Raw genomic sequence first — 26456 nt, 5'->3', positions numbered from 1 at the left:
CGTTGCGATTTACGGATACGCGTTGCGATTTTATGTATTATCGTTGCGATTTACGGATACGCGTTGCGATATACGGATACACATTGCGATTTACCCATACGCGTTGCGATTTACGGATACACGTTGCGATTTACGGATACGCGTTGCGATTTATGTGTTCGCGTTGCGATTTTCATATTCGCGTTGCGATTTTGGAAAATCGCAATGCGAATTTGTACTATCGCATTGCGATTTTCAAGAATCGCATTGCGATTTTGGAAACTGATTTGCGATTCTGGGGATCGCGTTGCGATTTTTATTTCGCGTTGCGATTTTGTTGGTCATTTTGGCAAATCCAAAAAAAGTTGGTTAAAATCGTATATTATAAAGCATTTTTGGTCACTGAGGCGATTTTCTCTTTTTAATATTATGAACTCATTTAATTTTTAAATGTTATATGTATTTTTCTCGTTATCCTAATTCATCGGGATTCAACCATAACCACATAAAGATATTGAAAATCATGGTTCGACGTATCTGTTTTTATAAATGCAATTTAAAATGAAAAACGACAATAACAAAAGGACTTTCCAAAGGGAATTCATATATATAAAATGTAAAACCTTTAAATTCACACACATATATGATAGTTGAATGAGTGGAAATAGAAAATTAAGATTAACAGTAAGAAATAAAAAAATTATTCACAAAGAAAAAAATAAAAAAATTAACCTCATACTTCTATTTCTATTCAATCGACGATCATAAATATATATAAAACTATAATAATTTTACATTATATATGAAATCCATTAACTCATAAAAATTTTGTTGGGATTAATATATTACATATACATCGTCGATGAATTATATGATAACATATTATCATAAAATTTTAGAATTATTATGAAGTTTTAATTTTTTAAAAAATAATTTTAATAATAAATCATCATTGATTATATATATAATTATACATGATCAATAAATTAAATATTTACTTATTTTATTATTGTTGATTTTTGTGGTTTTGACAACTACAAGTCAATATCATTATGTACGTATTTAATTGTAATTATTATAATTATAATAGGCTAAAATTATAGCCTTCTTTAGTTTCTTAATGTCAAAGTCATAAACTTTGTTATTTTCTTAATGTCAATATCCATAGCCTTTGTTAGAAGAAAAGAAAAGAAAAGATATATTATGGATTCTTCTATATTTTTTTAAGAAAAAAGTTATATGTTTGTTTCTTGATGAAATAGTACATAGAGACAATCTCAACCACAAATGTTAATCACGTGTCACTTACCCATATTGTATCTGTTGACGAAAACGGGTAAAGAAAACAAAAGAACACGAGAATTTTACGAGGTTCAGCAATGTGCTTACGACCTCGGTGCCTAGGCGGCGCTAGAAGTTTTATTCAATGATATTTTAGGTCTATGTTACATCTCTATTTATAATAGAAAACACTGGTACATAATTACAAAATCAACCCTGTATCATACCGTGGGGCCTGCGCCCCCGCACCCCCAACCCACATAATTCGTAACCCCACAACGAGACTTTCTTTGTAAGGACAGTTGATGTTCGCTTCACTCACTCACTCCGCTCCATCTCCTGTCCTCTTTACTAGTATATTTATGAGCCATACCTAACAAATCTCCACCTTGGCGAATATCCTGCCCCTTGGAAACTTCAATGTGGGTTGGGTTACCTTGCTTCTTTAACAACTCGAAACATTCAACAAGTCCAAGCAATGCTTGAACTTGTCTGTCGTAACTGGCTTGGTGAACATATCAGCGGCATTCTCATCAGTATGTACCTTCTGAAACAAAACCTCTCCAGATGCAACCAACTCTCTGATCTTATGGAACCTTACATCAATATGTTTAGTTCTAGCACGATACACCTGATTCTTAGCCAAGTGAATAGCACTTTGATTATCACAAAGCAACTGAACTCCACCTTGTTGAACACCCAACTCCTTCACTAAATCAGTAAGCCATAAAGCTTCTTTTGCAGCTTCAGCCGCTGCCATGTACTCAGCTTCAGTTGTAGATAGAGCCACAACAGATTGAACAATAGACTTCCAACAAATAGGCCCTCCACCAAGAGTAAAGACATACCCTGTCGTAGATCTTCTATTATCCAAGTCACCTGCATAGTCTGAATCCACATATCCTACAACCAAATGATTGTCCCGCTGACTCCCAAAAACAATTCCATGTCCCACAGTACCCTTTAAGTACCGAAAGATCCACTTGACTGCTTCCCAATGTTGCTTACCAGGTTTAGACATGTACTTACAAACTTGACTAACAGCATGAGCTAAATCAGGACGAGTAAATACCATCACATACATCAAGCAGCCAACAGTATTAGAATATGGAACCTTTGCCATATCTTCAGCTTCCTTATCTGTCTTAGGGTACTGTTCTGATGAGAGCTTAAAGTGATTCGCCAATGGAGTGCTAACTGGTTTCGCGCTACTCATCGCAAACCTTTCTAGCATTTTCTCAACATAACCCCGTTGAGATAGCCGCAGTTTCCTTGAGTCTCTGTCCCTGCAAATTTCCATTCCAAGAATTTTCTTTGCAGCACCTAAATCTTTCATATCAAATTCCTGACTCAATAAAGTTTTCAAACCGATAACATCATCCATGTTCTTCGCAGCAATCAACATATCATCAACATACAGTAATAGAAAAATAAAAGAACCATCATCAAGGCTCTTAACATAGACACACCAATCATACTCACATCGGTTGTAGCCAATCTTGATCATATAGGAGTCAAACCGTTTATACCACTGTCTCGGAGACTGTTTCAACCCGTACAAAGATTTCTTCAATCTGCAAACTAAATGCTCGTTTCCAGGTTGAGTGAAACCTTCAGGTTGCCGCATGTAGATCTGCTCCTCTAAATCACCATGCAAAAAAGCAGTTTTAACATCCATCTGCTCTAAATGCAAATCTTAACTAGCCACCAATGCAAGTACTGCTCGGATTGAAGTGTGCCTGACCACAGGAGAAAAGATTTCATCATAATCAACTCATTTCTGCTGTGAAAAACCCTTCGCTACCAAACGAGCCTTGAACTTCTCCCCCTCTTTTTCTGTTACTGCTGGTTTCTTCTTATACACCCATTTGCAACCAATCGGCTTCTTACCCTCAGGAAGGAAAACTAACTCCCATGTGCGATTGTGATTCAAAGACTCAATCTCCTCAACCATGGCTGTCATCCACTTGTCATTTTCTTGACTAGTAACGGCATCATGAAAAGTAACCGGATCAACACTGCTAACAATAAGTGCAAAAGATACCAAGTCTTCAAAACCCAATCTGTTCGGAGGCTTTATATTCGTCCGTCTCACCCTGTCTCTGGCGAGACTGTAATCCTGCAAATCATCCGTAGTGGAACCACCAGAAGTCGGTTGAGAAGTTTATGGTTTCTCAACTGGAAACTGCTCGAAATCCACCACTGTCGTGTCTTGCTTCTGCTGCAACATGGACTGTTCATCAAAAAAGACATCTATACTAATCACAACTTTCTTCGCAACTGGATCCATAACTTGAATCCTTTGACACCTTTCTTGTAACCCAGAAAAATAAAATCCTTCGATTTTGCATCAAGTTTGGATCTCTCATCAGCAGGTACATGCACATAAGCAGGACAACCAAAAATCCGTAAGTTATCAAAACTAACATCATGACCAGTCCATACCTCTTCTGTAACTTTCCCAGTCAACGATGCCCTTGGTGATCTGTTGTGGTGTCTTGCGCACTGTAAAATGCCTCTGAATCCCATGCTCCTTACAGAATTATAGGAACTGTGAATCTGTGTACTCCGTACCATTGTCAGACCGCAAACACTTGATTTTTCATCCTGTTTGGTTTTCTACCTCAGCTTTCCACAGCTTGAACTTCTCAAAAACTTCAGATTTATGTTTCAAAAAATACACCCAAACTTTCTGTGAAAAATCATCAATAAAAGTAACATAGTACCTAGATCCACCCAAAGACGATATCGTGGAAGGCCCCCATACATCAGAATGCACATAATCAAGAATCCCTTGAGTTGTGTGCTTCGCAGTCTTAAAACAGACTTTAGTCTGTTTACCAAGAACACAATACTTGTAAAAATCGAGCTTACAGCTTTTGACACCATGCAACAAGTTTCTCTTGTGTAATTCTGTCATACCACGTTCACTAAGATGAGCAAGGCGCATATGCCACAATTTTGTCGTATCATCACAGGACTCAACAGAGTGAACTCCACCTGCAACGGTACTCCCTAACAATATGTAGATATTCCCTGTAGTCATCTTGCCTTTCATCACAGGCAATGCTCCTTTAACAATCCGAATGGTTTCCCTATCCTCGTCAGCCTTAGGGATAAAACCATTCTTGTGCAAAAGTGCCCAAGGAAATCAAATTCTTCTTCAAGTCTGGGATATTTCGAACACCACTCAACGTCCGAACGGAGCCATCGTGCATCTTAATTCTGACATCACCAATACCAACAATATTGCAACATCGATCATCACCCAAATAAACCGAACCAGAATTAACCGGCCTGTATGTCAAAAACCATTCCTTATTTGGCGTGATGTGATAAGAACATCCAGAATCAAGAATCCAAGCATCCGTCAATTGTGTCGTTGAAATAGAAAGCATATCACCCTCACTACAATCAGAATTATCATCCTCGACCACGTTCACAGACTTAGATGAGCCATCACGCTTCTCATCAGTATGCTTTTTCAACTTCGGACAGTCTCGCTTCATATGTCCCGCCTCCTTGCACTTGTAACAGTGAATCGTCTTCTTATCCCTGGATTTGGATCTGGAATTTCGCTTCCCGGACCCTGCATTCTCTGGCTTCCGTCCACGATCTCGATTACCCTTGACATATAAGCTATCGGCTTGAGAGCTTTCCCCTGCATTCTGCTTCCGCTGGTTGTGAGCCAACAAGGCTGCAGTAATCTCCTTAACGTTGATAGTCTCTTTCCCATATGTAAGAGTAGTCACCATGTGTTCGTAAGAGGGAGGCAACGAACACAACAGAATCATCGTTCTGTCTTCATCCTCAATTTTCACATCAAGCCGAGCCAGATCAGAAACGATTTGATTGAAGACATTCACGTGTTGCGCCAAATCGTGATCGTCCTGCATCTTCAGCCCATACAGCTGCTGCTTCAGATACAGTTTTGTTTTTAAGGATTTGGACATAAACTGACTTTCCAACTTCCTCCAAATTTTGTCTGGAGACGATAGATGCATGACGTGATACATGACCTCGTCCGCTAAGCATAATCGTATGGTTCCTGCCGCTCGCTGCTGCAATTCTTCCCAATCTTCCTCATCCATCGACGCCGGCTTTGTAGGTCGCAAAGCCTTCAAGATCCTTTGCTGCGCCAATAGATCCTTCACCCTCGTTTGCCATAATCCGAAGTTACCCTGACCATCGAATTTCGTGACTTCGAATTTTGCTCCTGAGCTCTGATACCAATTGTTGACAAAAACGGGTAAAGAAAACAAAAGAACACGAGAATTTTACGAGGTTCGGTAATATGCTTACGTCCTCGGTGCCTAGGCGGCGCTAGAAGTTTTATTCAATGATATTTTAGGTCTAGGTTACATCTCTATTTATAATAGAAAACACTGGTACATAATTACAATATCAACCCTGTACCGTACCGCGGGGCCTACGCCCCCGCACCCCCAACCCACATATATTTATGAGCCATACCTAACAGTATCTTTCCCGTAATATCATTGGTCATTATCATGTGTTTTTTTCTGCCAAAACGAGAAAATAAACTAAAAATGAATCAAGACACTACATCAAAATTGTTCTACAACAGCGTTTTGAGAGTAAACGCCACTAACTTTAAATATATAACGGCGTTTATACTCCAAATGCCACAATTTGGTAACTTTAGCGGCGTTTTTATACAAAACGCCGCAACAGAGTAGTACTTTAGTGGCGTTTTTTATACAAACGCCGCAATATGTTCATCCATAGTGGCATTTTTTAAACAAACGCCATGACATAGTAGTACTTTAGCGGCGTTTTTATACAAACGCCGCAAAAGAGTAGTACTTTAGCGGCGTTTTTATACAAACGTCGCTATAGACACGTAAGTTAGTGGCGTTTTTATACAAATGCCGCTATAGACACGTAATTTAGTGGCGTTTTTATACAAACGCCGCTATAGACACGTAATTTAGCGGTGTTTTTATACAAACGCCGCTATAGACATGTACTTTAGTGGCGTTTTTATATAAACGCCGCTATAGACTCTTACTTTAGTGGCGTTTGTGTATAAAAACGCTACTATAGACTCGTACTTTAGCGGCGTTTGTAAACATAAATGCCGCTAAAGTTTAAAGTTTCCCTTTAACCTATTTTTTTCATTCTCACTCCCTCCCTTTCTGAAAAATAAACATGTTTCATCTTCTCTCTTCCCTCTCTACTTCACCACCACTTAATTCAAATTTCCTGCTTCACCACCACTGCCACTGCTCTCAACGCTTTGCCTCACATGCCACTGCAGTCTGAGTTGCTCCCAATACATTTAGACCGAAAGCAAAATGAGATATAAGTCCAGAGAGAACTGGACTGAACCCGAACACGACAAGTTCCTCGAGGCTCCCCATCTGTAAATTCTAAAACTGTTTTTTCTATCTAATTAGTTATACGAAATTTTTCTTGTCTTTCGAATTAGGGTTTTTTCCTCTCTCTTTTTCTTTTGGAAATTGATTGCGATAAATTGATTGTTGGTTTCGCTCTTGCTATTTCTGCTCTTGTTGATTGGTTTCGCTCTTGCTTGATTGTCATTTTTTCTTTTGGCAAAATGGTTCTTCGTCAAACCAATTTGAATCCTGAAAGGCCCGATTAGTAAATTTTACTACATTTTAGGGTTTTTATATGCCCATTTCTGGTTATGGAAGTGGTTAAAATTGTTTGCTTGATTTGTTTATTTTGTAGTGATTTTAGCCTGCGTTGGAAATAAAAATGCTTATAGTTGATCTATAATTCATCCTTAATTCTTATTAAGTTTTGCTATAAATTAGAAATGACTATAGCTTATAGTATGTTTAGTAACAAAGAGATCAGTACTGAGATAAGCTTTAAGTGGTTTATAAAATTATAATGTCAGATTTTGTTGTAGGATTGGGGTTTCCGTGTTAAAAAGTCAGGTTCTGAAGCTTGTAGAGAATTGTGTCTTCGCATTTAGACAATTCGAATCTTGAATTATGATTCTCATCATTGTTTAGATTTGAATTTCTCTCTTACCACTATCATCCAAAAGATTTTTTGTTATGTCCAGCTCTATTCTCTTTTCAACGTGAATCAACTCAGACTTTCTCCTTGGTGCCATGAGCATATATTGTGAATAATAGTAAGGCTATTTTGTTTTCTTTGTCTGGCTGCAGGCTGAAATGCAGAAATTGAGGGTTGAAATGGCTTCCATGAAGAGGGATGCTGAGCATTATTCACGCCAAGTAATGTTCAAATTTATTCCTCTGTTTTCCTTACTTCAAACACATTTATGCATGCACCTTGTTCTATATGCATGTTCTAATCAGAAATGAAGTATGGCTTTATCGATGGTTTGGTTTATGTTAAGTGTATATAAACTGAAAGTGTTTATAATGACTACTAAACTTAGTACTAGTAGAGCCTTAACTTTTATTGCTTGTTTTACAGCTAGTTGTATGCCAGTTGCCAAGTTAATGCGAGGTCTGATTTGGTGAGAAATGGTAAAGAAATTTTTGAAAATAGCTTTCACTTTTTTCTGGGATTTATTTAATTTTTCTTCGGGGTTGTTTTTATATATATATTTGAGCTATATAGTGGATTTTATTTTGTGGGTTTTCTTCGTTAAGGTGAAATATTCTGTCTTGGCTAGTTAATACGAGGTCTGATTTGGTGATGCTTTGAACAGTTCGCTTTTATATATATAAAGGTTTGCAAGTGAGATGAATGTTGAATGTTTAAACAATTGGTGTTAGTTGAGCAAGTCACTGGACTAAATACCCAGAGGCCTTGATTGTAGGGGGGGAAAAGTCAAATCTAGAGATGCACACAGTGAAAATAGTTGATAATTTGTTTTCTGATGAACTTGCAAACATCTGTTGCATATGTCAACTTGTAGGACCTGTAAAATGTGAATAAATTATTCATATTGTTGTCTACCAACTAAAAGTTCATACATATCGCAATATTTCCTGTATTTTTAACTTAGCATATGTGTAACACATCACAATTTTACATTTTACTTCTCTCTACACAACCATGCTCCTGCGATTAAGTTGGAATTGCACAATTTAGCAATAATAATGGGTTTTGAATTGTTAAGGACTAACTAAAATGTTTTGTACAAGTAGTTACTGATTGTATAAAGAACATCGATGTTTGTTGGAAATTTAATTATAAAAAAAGAATAATAAATGGAAGAGCTACATATTAGTATTTACATGGATTGCTCTGATAGAAAGAATATGGAAAGTGAACATTGTGGCTTACCCCACTAGAAAAGAATCTGTTATAAAATGTATGCATCTATATAATATCGCCTCATTCATACTAGATAGAAAGGAGTATGGCTGTCAGGGCTTCAAATGTTAGTCTTGCTTCTTCGAATATTATTTGTTCTTAAAAAAATTATGGCTGGATTTTGATGTTTAAGGCTGGTTGGTGTTGGAGAAGCTTATTTCATAAGTCTTGCAGGTCCATTTATTGACGACAATGTTCCCATTTCTCAGGTCTTGTTCCTAACTTTGAAAACCTATCCTCTCGCGTACACTACACTATCAATCATGTTAATTCTCTATCATACTCCATAGAACTTCATGGCTTGCAACATTTTATATGTGCATACCCACTGGAATTGATGTTGGATATGTTTATGGTGGACTGGTGAGTTTGTATATCCCTTTTGTTCTTTCTCACTTTATTTTCCGTCTTGTTCTTACTTTACAGATACGTCTGCTGGATGTTTGAGAATTAATCAAAAAATGTTTTTACTTAGGTTGGGGAACATCTTAACTGGCGCTATGCATTCTGGGGAGAGGCACTGTTAATGTTACCATTTGCTGTTTTTGGCTTTGTAGTGAAACCATTGCAGTTGAAAGGTAAACTTTCTGGCCTGTTTGCACTTCAGCGTTTGTTATTTTATTATCTCACAACATTTTAAATATTAAACATCTTTGAACTTTGAATCGTAGGTTTTTCTTGTGTTGAATCAAAAAAAGAATCAACACCCGTGGAGACAATTTCTGTTGTAACTGATGGTACGCACTATTTATTCTTCTTCTTCTTTGATTTGTTGTTGGTCCATTATTTACTGAGAAGTCACTTTCAGTTATCACATGGGTGGAGCCAGGAAATCTATAGTACGGTGTCATTTATTTTTAGAGTGGTGTCAATATTATTTTAAAGGGGTGTCAATTATATTTTTAATATTTTTATATTAAATTTACAAAATATTTTGCTTAAAAAAATAATTTGGGGTGTAAATTTCATCAAATGACAACGCCCTTGAGTTACCTGGAGCGATGCACCTGTTATGTATATATGCATGTCATAAGTAGAAGGTTTAAATAAGGCTAGACAGAATATAAAGGAAGTGTTAGATCTTTGGTATAGCACCTAATAAAACTAGATTTTAGCATAATCAGACAAAAATAAAATGTCAAGAGAGAGAAAGAGAGAAGTGTTCTGACCTAAGTTAGATGATTTGTTAATCTTCCCTCTATTTTCATTACCCAAATATTTTACCTAAAAAGTGGTTCAATGTGTCTCTAGGCGTGTAGCCAAAAAATGTAAGTAATGAAAAGTTCTTTTATGATGCCAATTCCTGTTCTATGCAGTGAAACAAAGATCACAATCCAAGTTCATCTTTATTCTATATTATTCTCTGAATGTTCTGTACAAGTTTTGTGAAGTTTTAATCCTTCATTTTCTTTTGTTCTGCATACAAAAGGTACTAATCCATTGACATCTAGTTTGTCCATACTGCTATTCCAGCATCTCTGGTTTGTTGTTCCAGTGGAATGACCCCCGTGTCCAAATAGTTTGACAAGATTAGTGAATAAAACATTAAGTGAGTGGGTCTTCAAACCATGCCTTTAATTAAATCTCATGTGACTTTATTTGTGTCATTGATCCTTATGATGAAGCAAACTGCTTCAAAACAATATTACTTATTCTTTGCAAATAGAAATTCTATTAAAGGGAACTGAGAGGAGACATCAGAAAAGAAAGATTTAAAAGGGTCATTGGATTCTATTTAAGAGTGTTGGTCACACTGGAATCACCACCCTTTTACATAATATACTTGTTTACAAAAAAGTTTGAAAACGGAAACAATTTTATCTTATTAAAGTCTAAACTAAGATTTTAATTTTCAGACGCATAATTTTCAGTTTCCATAATTTAGTTTATAAATTTCTTTTAGTACTCTTATTTTTCCTTCTTTTGCAGCCTGTATATGTCAAGGATGATTTTTCAAGGGTAAGCGACGAATATCGAAATGGAGTCGAAACTAAAGCAAGGGAAGCAAAGAGAGAAGCAACATATCAGAAAAAATGTGAAGACTTTCAAAATCAACTTCAAGCTATGATGCAGATGACACGACAAAATCAACCCCCGAGTCCACCATCTTAGGTGTTATTATTGTTTATTCTAGTTAACAATGTTGAACTACATTATATTTTACGTTAATGTAAACTTTGATTTATTATTATAGATTTTAAGTATCTTGTTATAGATTTCAAGTTTGTTGTTATGGATGTTAAGTTTATTGGATAATGGTTTACATGTTAAATTTGGGTAACAAAAGAGTAGAAAACAACATTTGAAAAATTAGTTTTAATTCGCGGAGTTTGTATAGAAAACGCCACTAAATACATAGTCAATAGCGGCATTTTACATTCACAAATGCCACTATATTACATAACATTTAGCGGCATTTTTGGGAACAAACGCCGCTATATGTCAAGTCATTTAGCGGCGTTTTTGGCACAAAACGCCACAAAAGAAAAGATAAATAGCGGCGTTTGGAAAATACGCCACTAAATATCATAACATTTAGCGGCGTTTGTAATAAAAAATGCCGTTAAATATAATTACCTTTAGCGGCGTTTGTAAAAAAAAGCCGCTAAAAAACATCACCTTCAGCGGCGTTTGTGAACGAAAAACGCCGCTACCTTTTGCGACGCTTGTTTCAACGACGCTTTTTGCGGCGTTTGTTTTTGCGCCACAAAGGTTTTTAGCGGCGTTTAAAAATGCCGTTGTATGACCAAAAAAACGCCGCTAAAAACCTGTTTTGTTGTAGTGAGAAAATAATGACTCATATAATATATAATTATTTAACTTTATAACTATGTAGGTATTATTTATCAATCTGAGAAATGTCGTAAGTTTAGATAAGGCGAGTGTAGTTAATATCATGTCCGAATTTATATGTATGTTTATTGTGATATTGACCTAAATTTAATTTTAACTTAGAATCATTCATATACATGTAAATTTCGATTCGATATCAATCACACACACTTAATCTGAACTTACGATATTCCTCATATTAACAAATTGCTCGAATAATTTCTCCCTTACTTTAAAGGTTTCCACTTCTTGCCCTTCAAAAAGTACATAAATACAAAATAATAACAAATCAATACACTATAATCAAAAATCAAAACTCTGAATTAACGTGTATACCATAAATTTAGTTTAGGATTTAGAGTTTAGGGTTTAACCTTACCATACCTTGAACTTAAAATGAATGACACCAAATGATGGGTAATCACTTATGAATCAAATAATTAGGCTTGGTTTAGTGAAAACTTAATGAAATTTAAGATTGACTTTTAGTTTATTAAACATACAAAGGTCCAACATTTACGTGTTTTAAAATTTTAATGTAACACACTCAATCTAGCCTGACCAGAAACCGAATCGATAATGTTATACTAATTGATCAGAAACGATATTGATAACATTTTTAATTTAATTCAATTATCCGATAATTAATTAACCAAGTTATGATTTTAGGGACTACATTGTAAATACAATCTCTATTAAACTCGTTTGTAACCATTTTATACAAATCAACTTGCTTAGGGGTCATACCATAATTATCATCAATATCATATACCAAATTGAATGATTTAAACATTCAAGACAGATGATATTGACATCATTCATGCGGTATTAGTATTATCTTAGAACAATATCGATACTAGACGAAATGATATGTTAAAGGATTTTAAATTTTAATATATACATCTTCAATTTTTTTTTAAAAAATGTCAAATTAGGTTATTCAATTTCATGTATTTCTATTACTATTTTTATCTATTATAATATTATGAATATGGTATAACTAAAAAATTATTATTATTATTATTATTATTATTATTACTAACAATTAGTATTATGAATGATTATAGAAGCTAAATTGATAGAATTTATAAGTAATAATGATTAAATATACAATTAAATTAATTTTATTAATTATCACATCAACAATTCTGTTAAATGTTAAAAATAGTGTCTTGATTGATATAATTTAAATAATTAAATGATTTAATTGATAAAATCAAAAGATCAATAGTCAAAATAAAAAGGACAAGAATTAAATGATCCTATATCAATGGTTAAAATGAAAACGTACAATAATTAAATGATTATAAGTGTAGTTTAGCCTAAAAAGAACACGGATAACACAAATGCCAAAGAAACTAAAAGTTGAGGACAGAAATAAAGATGAGCGAGGAGGCAGAAGATAACGGCATATGAGGCAAACGAGCCTTACATTGATGATGATCCAACAAGAAACTGAACATGGCCAACTTTTGGTCTATTCTATAAATTCCAATAACTTGCTTCCCCCATAACCCAGCAGATAACCAAACCCGAAAACAGTATTAGCTTAACCCAAAAAAAATCATACCATGGAAACTGGAAACGCTGAGATCGGTGGTCATCCTTTGCTGAGGGGAGGTAGGAGAAAAACTGGGTACACCCATGGTTTCTCTTCAGCTCAGATCCAATCACTTGCTGCCATCTGTGAAGCTTTGATCCCTCCCCTCCCACTCGATTCACCCGCTGATCAGGCTTCTTCCCTCCATGATTTCTACAAAGCTTCTGGGGCTGAGCCCCCAATTCCGGACGAGGTAATTTTAAAAAGCCCCCAATATATCTGTTCATCTCTGGTTGTAGTTTATAGAGTGTTTTTGAAATGAACAGGTGGCGGAGGTGTTGGTGAAGAGGGTGGAGCCGAGGGTGATCTCTTTTGTGAAAGTGGTGCTGACGGTTGTGTCGTTCAGATTGGGGACACTGTTGCTTTGTGGGCGGGATTGCTGTGACCGGAAATGGCCATTCATTCACAAGCTTTCTGAGCTGCCGGTGGAGAGGAGAGAAAAAATACTAATGAAATGGTCAGGGAATGGCCGTCATCCCTTGCCTTTAAGAGCTGTTTTCGCTTTGATCAAAACGTACTGCTTGTTCGTCTTCTTCTCCATGGTAAAATCTCTTTTGCCTCTCCTTTATCCATCTTTCCTTCTTTCTATCTTCTTGTACTTCATAATAATAAAGTTTTACACGTTTAATTAATTAATATTTTAATAATACGACCCTTAATTTATTATTATAATTCTAATATGAAAATAATTCATATACAAATTATTTGAGTGTGTAAATTGAGTTTAATTATATGTGTAGTAGTATAAGTGATTAGTAGAGTAAAAAAACGAGAGTACTTTAGCGTTGCCGTGTAAGGAATGGACGTTTGACAAGTAACATGAATAATTTCCTGATTACTATTGAAGTCAGTTTTTGAATCAAGATGATTTAGTCGTTTTTTTCGAAAAATCACGTGTGATCGATATATTTATCATTTTAATATCGGTCAAATTATATTTTTTGATCTAACATCCGTAGTAGTAAAACGTGTTCTTTATCCCGCGTTATATGTTGATTTGACGCTACGTGAGGTATAATACATCCCATGTATCGTGCTATACGCTGACATGTTTACACGTGGATATATCACGGCTCCTAACCCACGCTATAACTGTTTATCTGACACGTGGAGTATAGCACGGTACAGGAGGCGCTATACCTTTAATTACCCACAATCCTCCCCATAAATATCATCATTCTCCATTACTTTCATTACACCATATTCTCTCAAATTCTCTCTCTAATTATCTCAAATTTATAACAAAATTTATAACGAAAAATCGCACGAATTTTTAAATCAAATATGAGAAAATTACTATAATTATTTCTCGTTGATGGAATTATTGTATTAATTTATAGGTTGAGAGGAGAGATGTGAAGAGATATGAGAAACTTAACCGGGAATGAAGGGTATTTATAACCATATAAGGTGCGATATTTGCATCGCGCTATATATAATTATTCAGATAAAAGGTATAGCGCGGATTAATTTTGTCAGATACACAGGTATAGCGCTGAGCAGAGACGGCGCTATACTCCTATGTGGCATATAGCGCGGATCAGGGGACGCGCTATATCCACGTGTAAGCCATGTTAGCATATAGCGCGATATAGGGTGCGCGTTATACCCCACGTGGCGTCAAATCAGCATATAGTGCGGGGCAGGAAGCACGCTTTACTGCTACGAGTGTTAGATCAGAAAATATAATCTGACCTGTGTTAGATAGAAAAATATAATCTAATCGGTGTTAGATCGATAAATATACTAATCACCGATAATTTTTTTAAGAAAAACACCGATGATTTACACCTTGGCCCGAAACTGAAAAATACGCTTCCAAAAATATCCCTCTTTAAAAAAAGTCAGCTGTAAATGTTCCCATGCTTTGTATTTGACACGGTACCCAACCAACTTGGATATAATATCAAGTACGTATTTAATAGGGGTGTTCTTAACTGGATACCCGATGTCGGGTATCCGATTTTTCGAATAGTACATTTGTCGATCTGTGTCCCGGTTCGTGACTCGAATACCCACTAATTGAGGATCCGTAAAGTTTGGGTACCCATAAAATCAAATATCGGGTATTCAATTAATATTTTTTAAAATTTAATATTCTTTTTCTTTTTTAAAAAATTCACATAAGAAACACTTAAAATTTAAAAATTCATAATCCATAATCAAAAATTAAATATATATATATATATATAATAAATTTGAAAAAACATTAAAAATATTAAATCGATAGTATTTTTTTTACTGCGAATCTCATTTTGACAAATTAATAAAAATATTTTTGAAAATTTTAAATTTTAAAAGTACACAATACAAATCTAAAAAGAATTTAGGGATTTAAATCTAGTTTCAAGGTACAAATATTAAAGAATCTAAAATAAAAATATAACTTAAAATTAAAAAAATATTAAAACTACAGTGTTAGGTCTGGTAGCCGGTTATGAAAAAAAATTGACCTAGACCCGACGCAACTACCCTGGGAGAAATCACAAGTCGGGTACCCGGCCTATTCGGGTAATTATTTTTAGAAAATTTCCCGATTTTTAAAGGTCCAGGTCAACTGGTCCGGTAATTTTGAACACCCTTAATATTTAGTCATCTAATTATCACTTTGGTTCCGTTTTAATCATTAAACTATTCTTTTTAAATCATCATTGACATTAGTTATGGTTTCATTTTGATCACCCATCGTTTAATCATTCAACCATAAGATAGTGCCTTGTCATCATTAAAAACACCACGTTAGTATTTCTATTAATTTTTTAATGGCGGGTGACCAATATGAAACCAAAACGTAACATTAGTGATGATTTTGAAAAAAAGAAATAATTGGATGACCAAAACGAAATCAATGTAATAGTTGAATAACTAATTACGTATTTTATGCTAAAATATATAACTCGGCTTTGGGACATTCTGGGCATGCCAACATTTAACTTAGTTTTACAAATTATATAATGCTCACTATTTATTTGAATATATTGATGTGTTATCATCTTATTCGTTATTAACATATAAAATTATGTATCATTAAATATAAATAAAAATTATATTTGTTTCTTCTATATACTCAATTCAATTCAAAAATTATATATTGCTTTATAAATTTATAATTAATTAAAATTTTAAACTTTAAAACATTCTAATTGAATTCTTAAAATATAGTACTGTATCAATTTAATCTTTCTATCAATCGAACCCTGATTACAAGGAATCGTGAAGATAATGATTGATATTTGATGTGTGATCAATATGCATGAACAATGTTTGTTTTTTAAATGATCATCTGTGTCGCAGACTGATGAAAAATCAGAAAACCCAGCATGGAAAGCAATAGGATACAACGTCGACAAGCGGCAGAGAAGGGTATCATCTCCTGAACCCCAAGGGCGACCACTTCAAAAGAGTGTTATAGAAACAATGCACGAAGATGATTCCACCTTCGTTCAATCTCTCACTGATAAAGGCCTTCAAGTCACTGAAGATCCAGATAACGACGTCTACAAGATCAAATGTGATGTCGTGATAGTCGGTTCCGGTTGCGGTGGAGGCGTTGCTGCTGCAGTTCTTGCAAGCTCAGGCCAGAAAGTGGTGGTTATTGAGAAAGGGAACTATTTTGCATCTACAGACTATACTTCTCTAGAAGGTCCCTCTATGTTTGAGCTTTACGAATTCGGGGGATTTCTGACTTCCACGAACGGGAAGTTTATGATCATGGCTGGCTCAACAGTCGGAGGAGGCTCTGCTATTAATTGGTCCGCATCGATCAAAACACCGAAGAATGTTCTCAAGGAGTGGTCTGCGGATCATAAAATTCCGTTATTCAGCAGCTCTGATTATGAATTTGCGATGGACGCTGTGTGCCGAAGGCTCGGCGTCACAGAAAATTGTACCGAGGAAGGGTTCCAAAATCAAGTTCTTAGAAAAGGGTGTGAGAAACTTGGGTTGAAAGCGGAGGCAGTTCCGAGAAATTCACCGGAGGATCATTACTGTGGTTCTTGCAATCTTGGATGTAGAACAGGAGACAAAAGAGGAACTGATACTACATGGTTGGTTGATGCACAGAGCTGTGGTGCTGTGATCCTCACAGCGTGCAAAGCAGACAAGTTTATAGTGGTGAACAACAACAACAACGATGCAAGGAGAAGAAAGAAATGCTTGGGTGTGATCGCCACATCTTTGAACAAAAACTTGACCAAGAAGCTACACATTGAGGCTAAAGCAACAATTTCATCTTGTGGATCTCTATTTACACCTCCTTTGATGATCTCTAGTGGGTTAAAAAACCCACATATTGGCAGGAATCTTCATTTGCATCCAGTACTAGTAGCTTGGGGATACTTTCCAGAAGACGAATCAGGGATTCAAGGCAAAAGCTACGAGGGTGGAATCATAACTTCTTTCCATAGAATTGTTTCAGAAGAATCCAAATCAAATGTCCATGCAATCATCCAAGCTCCGGCACTGGGACCAGCCTCATTCGCAGCCTTATTTCCGTGGGTGTCGGGACGGGAGCTGAAGGAAAGAATGGTAAGGTATCCAAGATTGGCACATCTTTTCGCGCTGATCAGGGACCAGGGTTCGGGACAAGTAATGGAAGAAGGCAAGATAAAGTACCGGTTGAGTGAATTGGATAAAGAAAATCTAAAGTTAGGGTTGAGACAGGTTTTAAGGATTCTGATCGCAGCCGGGGCAGTGGAAGTGGGAACACATCGAAGCGATGGGCAGAGAGTTAAATGCAAAGGCCTGACGGAGGAAAGTTTGCAGGAGTTTCTGGATGACGTTACCGTGGTAGGTGGGCTTAGTTCGAAGGATGAATATTGGACCATGTACGTTACGGCTCATCAGATAGGAAGTTGTAGAATTGGTGCAACCGAGGAAGAAGGTGCAGTCGATGAGAATGGTCAGAGTTGGGAAGCTGAAGGTTTGTTCGTTTGCGATGCTAGTGTCCTGCCAACTGCAATAGGAGTCAACCCCATGATCACAATACAATCCACCTCCTACTGCATTTCCAAGAAGATTGCAGAATTGTTGAAGGCAGCATAAATAAAAACCTTTGATCACCACTCATAAACATGAAGATGTAATTCAAACGCGTGTAATAAAACTATATGTATGGATTGAACCTCAAGGAATCTCAATAAAACTTTTCTTTTTGCAATATTTAACATCAGTCACACAAGAATTTCCAAATTATAATTCTCAGATAAAAGAAAAAGGTTATAACAACTTTGAAAGATTCAGCAAGGGGCTTACTCTCAAAATATGTATGTTATGGTCGAAAGATTCATGAAATTGATGGATCAACTTCAAATTTCACCTTAGTTCTCGAGCTCTTATCGATAAGCTTATATGTTTACCGGGTTGGAGAATACTTTGAATATTTTGAATAATCAACTTCAGTGCTCCGACAAGTATAAACTGAAATGTGTTGTGGCCTTGATTTTTGACGAGACTCAAAACTGGTGGGAGACTACCATCCTGATGGTCTCTGTAGGGAAAATGACACGGGACTTCTTTGTGAAAGAATTCAAGAAGTATATCAATGATAATTACTTCTTTGGAAAGAAGGTAAAAGTTCTTGTACCTAAAGCAAGGGAACAAGATTGTGGATTAATATGTTGAAGAATTTTTTCGATTTTGTTGTTATGGTTCTGAATACATTAAGACTGATGAAGATAAGTATCAGATATTCGTTAACGTTTTTAGTGATAATCTTCATTCCTTGTTCATGGTTCTAGGGTTTCCTGATTTTCAAGAGGTGGTGAATAGGGTGATTGTTACTGAAATTGCTCAGGGAGCCAAAGATAAAAGGAATGGTGACTCTAGGAGATCCAATAAGAAAGCTCAAGAATTCTCCCGTCCGTCTTTACCACATAAAAAGATACGATAATTTCAAGGGCCATCACAATCATCTTTCAACCAAACAAGACAAAGCATACTAATAAATTTGACTCTATGTCTCTTTCAGTATCTAGAGCATTGGAGGTTCTAGAAAAGAATCACACATCATATAACAGTTGGCGGCTTGTTATGGCCAATTATTTTTGCAAATATCGTGTGGAAGCATTGGAGATGGAGAAGTGGGACTATCTTCAACCAAATGAATGTTATTTCAGATTGAAAGCTTCAAGTCTTTTAGTAAAATTATAAAAGAAGGTGAAGCAGCTGTATTGAATTAGCAGCAGCCTGGAGAAAGAAGAATTGAAGTTTTGTGTAGGTGGAAAAAGTCAGGAAACTTGAAACTCAACGCAGATGGTAGTTGGAACCAAAATAAAAAGATTGATTAGAGATTCAAATGGCAACTGGGTGACTGGTTTTGGTTGCAAACTACGTAATTACAGTATTGAATTGGCTGAAATCCAGTCATAGTAATAAGAAATTGCAGAAAAGTTAAAAGAAAACGAATATAGGTAACATATAGAAACAAGAGATACAAAGAGAGTTGACGGGACTTCACTGAAATTTTGCATTTTACATTATTGAATGTGAGAGAAAATTACAAGGGATTTCATCAGATTGGACCGGCTTCCAAGGCTGGATCTTTAGGTGAAGCTTTGTCGGGTGAAACTTCAATGGCTTCCTGCAAATCCTTTTGAGTCTCGTCTGTATTATAAACAAAAGAATTGGCCACAAACAGGAAGAAGATGAAGTTGAGGATACCCAGGGAAGCCAACAAGGCATAATAATAGTCTATGCGAGAAATGTTGAGGTTGTTCAAGATCCATCCTCTATGGCCGTATCTCTTTGTCAGATCAGAAACCGTGGTCAAAATGAAACTGCCAAGGAAATGTCCAACTCCTAAGCTGGTAGTGAAATAGGAGGTCCCAAGGCTTTTCATCCCATCTGGTGCTTGGTCATAGAAAAACTCAATCTTCGCAACTTCGGCGAATGAATCGGCAACCCCCATCAAAGCGAACTGTGGTAGGAGTATGAAAATACTGAGAGGAACTATGTCGTCTTTATTGAGTTTATGATTCTCTCGCGCGACACTGATCCTCTTCCTTTCAACGAAGCAAGCAGTTATCATAACGGTGATCTGCAGAACAAGGCCAATTCCCATTCTTTGAAGTAATGTGATCCCTCTGGGGTTCTTGGTGTAACGCCTCACTGTTGGGACGAACAAGCGGTCGTATATGGCAATGCTGATCAACATGAAGATGGTAACGAATGCAGTGAGACAAGCCGGAGGGATTTTGAAATGGGGTCCCATTGTAAGGTCAAGAGTGGTTCCTTGTTTGACAAACAATGTTGCCACCTGAGCTAACATGGTGCTTGGAATGAATGTTGCTGTCAAAATTGGGATCATTTTCGCCATCCGCTTGGTTTCTTCAACTTGGGTCACTGGACACAGCATCCATGGTGAGTTTGGCCCTCTCTTTACCGCAGCTTTGTCAAGGAATCTGTCATTCGAGCAGCGGTAGCTAGTCAGTCCAAGTAATTTATTCTGGTAAAACATGGGAAGTTAAGAAGTTGAAATAGAGAAATCAACCTTAATGAGGGGGTGTGATCAATTCTGAATTTCATAGATTTTGAGTAATTTTCCAAGCTAAGCTCATGAAGCTCTTTAGGGTCACTTGGAACAGGCACATTCCACTTGCTGACTGCAGCCACAAGCACTTGGAAAATCCTGGTAAAAGAACCCAAAGGCAATTTGTGTCTGTAATATGGAGTTCCCACTAAGAACACCAAGATAGAGACCATTAGACCAACTGTTGGTAGGCCATAACCAATGTTCCACCCCACATTGTCTTGTATGTAGATCAAGAAAGTGTTGGAGAAGAGGGTGCCGAAGAAAATGCTGAACATCCACCAGTTGAAAAAGGATAGCTTTTGAACCCTTTCCTTGGGCTCGAAGTCATCGAACTGGTCTGCACCCATGGTGGAAATGTTGGGCTTGGTTCCGCCGGTTCCTATTGCAATTATGTACAGTGCACAATAGAATAAGCCTTTCTGCAAAAGTGAGGCTCTTACGTTGCAGTCTTCTTCTTTGATCCCATTACCACATGATGGAGGCCTCAAGGCAGGCACGGAAACTGCCAAGGTTAGCAGCGACATTCCCTGTTTATTTTCATCGGTATCGAATACAATTATTATCATCCATCTAAAGTTCTTCAAGGGAATATATACATAAGTAGGAAAACGAAGAAACTGAGCATTTTATTCAAGGAAAGGTAGTATTACTGTGAGATAAATGGCTGATGCAATAACAAAAGTCCAGTAGCGACCCAGATGAGCATCCGCAATGTAAGCGCCTAAAATCGGGGTCATCCACACTGTTCCGACCCAGTTGTTGACGTTGTTTGCCGATGTTACAGTTCCTTCGTGGAGCTTATTCGTCAAATACAGCACCAGGTTCGATGCTATACCGTAATATGCCATCCTCTCAAACACTTCATATCCTGCAATATTCCGTTAAACCACCAATAACTGACGAGATTAATTTATTCCCAACAACAAACATGATTTCATAGTAGTATATAAACACCTACCAACAATGAAAGAACAAGCTTTCCATCTACCAGTGTTTGATCTCAACACGGGCCTGCCCTTGAGATCCACACTTCCATCTTCAGTATACTCTTCTGCTGACCCTCTTTCTTCTTCTACCTTTGACATTGTGAAAGCAAGGATAGGATTAAAGCCCTATCGAAGATCATGTGGCCATATATATATACAACTTTATATAGTAAATGGGTAAATTATATAATATTTACTTAATAAAAGGAATAATTTTCTATTGCCCAAAGAAAATGAACAATTCTCTCAAACTTATCGACCAGCATAGCAATTGGAATAGTTATAGATTGTCAGTGTGCACGATTTCACTGATGTAAGAATAACAACAAACTTGGACGAATATGAATGTCAACGGATATCACCATAAATACATATAAAATATTTTTTTTATTTATATCACCTGTTCTTGTTTTTTACATAAAAAAATATTTTGTTTTTTCTATAGAGATGAATGCAGAATTTTATGTTTAGGGATAAACTTATAAAATTTTAAGGAACAAACATAAATTATCAATATATTTTTTAAAAACTTATTTAAATTATATGAGAATTTAAGATTTTTAGAAAATAATATGTCACCTTCAATCTATCCCTCTGTATACATTTAGGGGGTGTTTGGTTCAAGGATTGAGAGATTCTCATGGGAATCTCACATTCCCATGTTTGGTTGGTCGAGAATCTCATTCCCGGTAATATTTTATTACCAATAGTAGATTTTTTGGGATATATTACCGGGAATGTCATCACCTCCCTTCCTTTAGGTATTGTAACATTACCGGCGTTTTGGACTAAAATGCCCTTAAATTTTTATTTTTTTTTTCAAAAATATCATTCTTCTGTCATTGAATAATAAAAATTCTATGAAGGGTAAATTACAAATTTATCCTTAAATTATTTTAGATTTACAAAAAAAGTCTATAATTAAAATTTTATATGAAGTTCAGGGATTAAAAAAAAATTACCCTTTCATTAAACCTTTTTTATATTTTTAATTTTGTAAAAAAATTATATAAATATTATGAATTTAATTTTTTAAAGAAAATATATAAATATTTTACAATTTGTAATATTATACAAATATATAATAAGGACAATTTGGTCAAATATACATTCCAATAATCTTTTATTCCTTTAACCAAGCACGGTAATCTTACATTCCTGCTAAACCAACCAAACACAAAATACAACATTCCCAGTAATCCTATTCCCTGGTAATCTTTTATTCCCACTGGTAATCTTACATTCCGGGAACCAATCGCACCTGTTGAACTTCTACTCCCAATAGTTGACATCTGCTATTTTCCTAGGGTTAATTCTTGATTTGGTCTTTAAAATATTTTTTTTCTAATTTAGTCCTTAAAGATTTTTTTAGTTCATATCTGAATTTTAGGTAGCACCCGTCAAGTGGTTTAGTCCTCTCCTGTTTAAGAAAACCAACTCTTAAAATTCGTCACTGGCTTCTTTTATAGTATTAGGTTAATGCTTGATTTGTTCCAATTAAGTATATTGTTTTTTCCAATTTAGTCTTTAAAATTTGTTATTATTAAAATTTAAAATAATTGTATTTTTTTAATTAAATAGAAAGATATTACATTTTAAGCTAAATATCAGAATTTGAACTCACACAAGATTTGACAATATGAACATCAAACTCTCAAAATAATTATATTTTAATATCTATTATATGACATTACTGAAGTATTTTGAGTATTGAGTTATGTTTTTGTATCGATCTATGTTATTTACTAAATAAAATTAATGAAACCAAGTTGTGTTTTGATACTATTATACTATCATGTTAGAATGGTAAGTAACATAAATAATGGTCACTAATTATGCGGAGTTGGTTATCTATATTTAGTGAGTAGTTAGAGTGAGTAATTGTTATTTTACGATTTTATTCCTCTACCACTTTTGTAAAGAGATAATTCATCTCCATAATGAGACACAAAATTTATAATTTCGGTATTTCTTTCTTGAAAAAAAAATTATATCAAAGAGAGCAATACAAGCGGGTTTCATTTTCTTATTTCAGGTGTACGAGGTTTGAAATATTGTGTTAATCTTGGAGAGGTAACAATCCATTTCGGGATTACACCAATCCATGTGAAATTACTACCATAACACGGTGATTATATCATTCTAAATTAATCTCCAAACTTTTTGAACATTTTGATTTCATCCCAAATTATATGTGTATACTAACCACATCCCTTGTTAATAAAATAGTTAGGCCAAGTTGTATTCTTATATACTTGGAAAAAAATTAGGTTAAATATAGTTGAAACTAATTACATATTTGGATGAATTTGAAGAAGAATTTGAAATGTTTAAAAGTTTGAGGATCAATTTAGAATAAGGGTCATAGTTTGGGATGAAATTGGAATGTTTAAAAGTTTAAGGACTAATTTATAATTAGAGTCATAGTCTGAGGATGAAATTAGAATATTCAAAAGTGTAATGACAATTTAAAATGAGAATATAGTTTGGGGATATATGATGCAATTAACTCTTCTTCTTCTTCTTTTTCTTATTATTATTATGTGAATACTAATATTTTTATTTTACAGTATTACTATTTTCTAACAAGAATAAGTTTTCATTAATTGGTAAAGTAGTCAGTGATGTTTATGTTATCCTGTTTTGTATAGATTTAAATCCCTACATATACCTTGAAAATTTAATATATTTCTATTTAATAAAAGAAATAAGCTTTCATTTTTGCTAGACAAAGGTTAAAGAACTGTCGACTCTCCAATTCCATTATAAACAATTCATTAAAACTATATCTTGGAGTTAATTGTAGAGATGGATCGAATTCTGCGTCCTCGGGTATTTGATTTTTTTTTTCTGGGTTTTTACATCATATTCTATACGGTTCCTTTCTAATCATATTCTGCATCTTGGTGTATTTGGTGTTTAGATTGTCAATGCTGAACTCATTGAGTAGCTTTAGTGATTAAAGTTAGTATCATTCTCCCTTAAGATTCCGTGTTTGAGTAGTTGCGTACGCGTTATAAATGGTTAAAAAGATTATGAATAAATCCTCGTACATTATTAAAAAATCATTGATAATTTTAATCAATGTCCTATACAGCCAATTCATTTTATGTGCCCTGAAATATGCTATATTAATGAATACTCTCTGAAATTGAGAGGAAGGTGTTTATCAATGGAGACAGAGGAATGATGAAGATGGTGGAAGAATGATGGAGGATAGAAATAGAAAAAAAGAGATACTAGATTAGAAGAATATTAAAATGTTGAGGGTTATTTTTTAGAATTAAATTAAACTAATACAATAGCTTGAGGACAAGTAATTTCTGCAAAAGTATCCAAGAATGAACAACATTGGATAGTACATAAAACACTGATTTCTGCCAGGCAGTGTCTGCTCCATAGATTTTAAAGGCAGAGTTATAGAGCTCTAATTTTCTGCCCTGCCATTGCTGTTTTTAGTTTCATTTCTATCATCCTGAGTTCCAGTGTTTGTTCAACTTTTATATATTTATTACATATATATTTTTTATTTTATTATGGATTTCTGGAAACAGCCACAAGTACAAAAGCCCATTTTCTGGGAAAATGGGCATAAAAATCGATTTCAGCTGAAGCTTTAAGACAGGTAGTAAATGGAATTTGGGAGCTTGAATGTTCTCTTTGCCTCTGGCAGCCCCTTTATACTGCTCCATTGATCTCCAACAATTCCTCATATGCGGTATCATTGGTCCACTAACTTTTTCCTTGCCAGGGACTTGTATTGCTCCACATGCATGTATTCATCATCAAGACCCCTTCAATTCATTCAAAAACATTGGATCAATAACTAGGAAACTGCAGTTTTCGAAATCGAAACTTGAGAATTTTGGTAAGTTGCATTTGCATACCTTAAGATGAGACTAGCCCATCCATGGTATCCGACCTTGATGAGGTTGTCGACTGTGGGAGATCGAAGGGTTTCTTTTCTTGAGGAGACTAGAAAGATTTTGATCCCTTTGTCTTTGATCTCATGGAAGAGCTTGAATGTGTGGTCTAGAGCTGGTGCCTTGCTCTCTTTCATCCATGACTCCAAAGAAGATGAGTTCAACTTCTCTCCCCTGGTTTAGTTCATCAGATTCATCATTATGTAATCAAGCATTGAACAATGACCATGTCATTAAGGACATAGTGGACTAGGGTGGAAATTTTAATTCTTACCCAAAACCATGTTTCTTGAAGTAAGGGATGGTGGAGATCAGTGTGTCGTCGACGTCGAGAATCCATGCATCTTTGCCATCACCTTTCAATGAGCAACAGCGGCTCAAGTATAGTTTCACTTCCTCGATTGCTCGGTCGGAGTCGGCCGTGTACTGAGACGAAGTCATGTACTTCTTGATGTGATCGACGCATTCTTGGGGTGCTGCTTCGAACTCCCTTATGTTGTTCAGCTCCACATTGATCCTCCAACTTTCACAATAGTTTTTCCAGGGATCTTGTGTTGCGTCAAATCTCCATTTCGGGTTCAAAATGTTCCAGTCGGCAGCTGCTAGGCCAGTGAAGAGGCATGTCAATGCCAGAAGGAGCACAGTTTCCCTTGCCATTTTGCTGAGAAAAGGTGAGGAATGAAGATTGAGATGAACTCGGATCGTTGAATGAGGAGCATAAAAAAAGGAAGTATCACGTGGGGTGAAGGCCTGGACCCTGGAATGGAGCCATAATCCAGCCTTGGATAATCACATTCAATGATTATTTATTAAACGGAAGATGGTATATTAGTTGAGGGATAATGGATATATGGACAAGCTAAATGTCGGTCAAAATTATGGTACCCAACTCATGTTTCCACGCCGTGCCATTTGGGTTCTCAGCTGGCATTTACCAGTTTAGAAATCACATAATCGATAAAAGACTGACGTAAAATTTTATATTAGAGATGAACTTATAAAGTTTTAAAAAGAACATACTTATAAAATTTTAGAGA

General features: G+C 35.5%; 3 protein-coding genes and 1 long non-coding RNA gene across 4 annotated transcripts; 2 read left to right on the top strand and 2 right to left on the bottom strand.

The window, feature by feature from the left end:
• The first annotated feature begins 8847 nt into the window (after positions 1-8847).
• On the top strand, positions 8848-9275 carry LOC120188828. Its single transcript, XR_005522444.1, has 3 exons — positions 8848-8910; positions 9023-9125; positions 9219-9275. It is a non-coding gene; the product is annotated as an uncharacterized LOC120188828 (long non-coding RNA).
• A 3539-nt stretch (positions 9276-12814) lies between these two features.
• LOC120189061 (long-chain-alcohol oxidase FAO2-like) lies at positions 12815-18139 on the top strand. Its single transcript, XM_039192396.1, has 3 exons — positions 12815-13172; positions 13246-13521; positions 16274-18139. The coding sequence occupies exons 1-3, from the start codon at positions 12951-12953 to the stop codon at positions 18020-18022; spliced, it is 2247 nt and encodes a 748-aa protein (XP_039048327.1). The 5' UTR covers positions 12815-12950; the 3' UTR covers positions 18023-18139.
• Positions 18140-19465: 1326 nt separating this feature from the next.
• Positions 19466-21638, bottom strand: LOC120189062 (protein NRT1/ PTR FAMILY 5.2-like). The gene is made up of 4 exons (XM_039192397.1): positions 21469-21638; positions 21161-21378; positions 20469-21037; positions 19466-20379 (listed from the first exon to the last, which is right to left on the bottom strand). The coding sequence occupies exons 1-4, from the start codon at positions 21593-21595 to the stop codon at positions 19491-19493; spliced, it is 1803 nt and encodes a 600-aa protein (XP_039048328.1). The 5' UTR covers positions 21596-21638; the 3' UTR covers positions 19466-19490.
• A 3316-nt stretch (positions 21639-24954) lies between these two features.
• On the bottom strand, positions 24955-26303 carry LOC120189064 (acid phosphatase 1-like). Its single transcript, XM_039192399.1, has 3 exons — positions 25694-26303; positions 25384-25593; positions 24955-25290 (listed from the first exon to the last, which is right to left on the bottom strand). Exons 1-3 carry the CDS (start codon positions 26074-26076, stop codon positions 25218-25220), a joined length of 666 nt encoding a protein of 221 aa, XP_039048330.1. The 5' UTR covers positions 26077-26303; the 3' UTR covers positions 24955-25217.
• Between the last annotated feature and the right edge of the window lie 153 nt (positions 26304-26456).

The sequence above is a fragment of the Hibiscus syriacus genome, unplaced genomic scaffold, assembly GCF_006381635.1.
Source record: "Hibiscus syriacus cultivar Baekdansim isolate YM2019G1 unplaced genomic scaffold, ASM638163v2 tig00116951_pilon, whole genome shotgun sequence".
In the NCBI taxonomy this organism is placed as follows: domain Eukaryota; kingdom Viridiplantae; phylum Streptophyta; class Magnoliopsida; order Malvales; family Malvaceae; genus Hibiscus; species Hibiscus syriacus.
Note: the sequence above shows the minus strand (reverse complement) of the source record. Positions and strands in the feature narration are given on the sequence as shown.

Excerpts from the sequence above, each read along its gene's own strand:
- LOC120189061 (XM_039192396.1), top strand. The coding sequence starts at position 12,951 with ATGGAAACTGGAAACGCTGAGATCGGTGGTCATCCTTTGCTGAGGGGA. Across the intron at positions 13,173-13,245 it reads AGCCCCCAATTCCGGACGAG|GTGGCGGAGGTGTTGGTGAA; the intron begins GTAATTTTAAAA and ends TGAAATGAACAG. Across the intron at positions 13,522-16,273 it reads TGTTCGTCTTCTTCTCCATG|ACTGATGAAAAATCAGAAAA; the intron begins GTAAAATCTCTT and ends TCTGTGTCGCAG.
- LOC120189062 (XM_039192397.1), bottom strand. The coding sequence starts at position 21,595 with ATGTCAAAGGTAGAAGAAGAAAGAGGGTCAGCAGAAGAGTATACTGAA. Across the intron at positions 21,379-21,468 it reads AGCTTGTTCTTTCATTGTTG|GATATGAAGTGTTTGAGAGG; the intron begins GTAGGTGTTTAT and ends GGAATATTGCAG. Across the intron at positions 21,038-21,160 it reads CATCAGCCATTTATCTCACA|GGAATGTCGCTGCTAACCTT; the intron begins GTAATACTACCT and ends GAAAATAAACAG.
- LOC120189064 (XM_039192399.1), bottom strand. The coding sequence starts at position 26,076 with ATGGCAAGGGAAACTGTGCTCCTTCTGGCATTGACATGCCTCTTCACT. Across the intron at positions 25,594-25,693 it reads TTCAAGAAACATGGTTTTGG|GGGAGAGAAGTTGAACTCAT; the intron begins GTAAGAATTAAA and ends GAACTAAACCAG. Across the intron at positions 25,291-25,383 it reads TGGGCTAGTCTCATCTTAAG|GGGTCTTGATGATGAATACA; the intron begins GTATGCAAATGC and ends AATGAATTGAAG.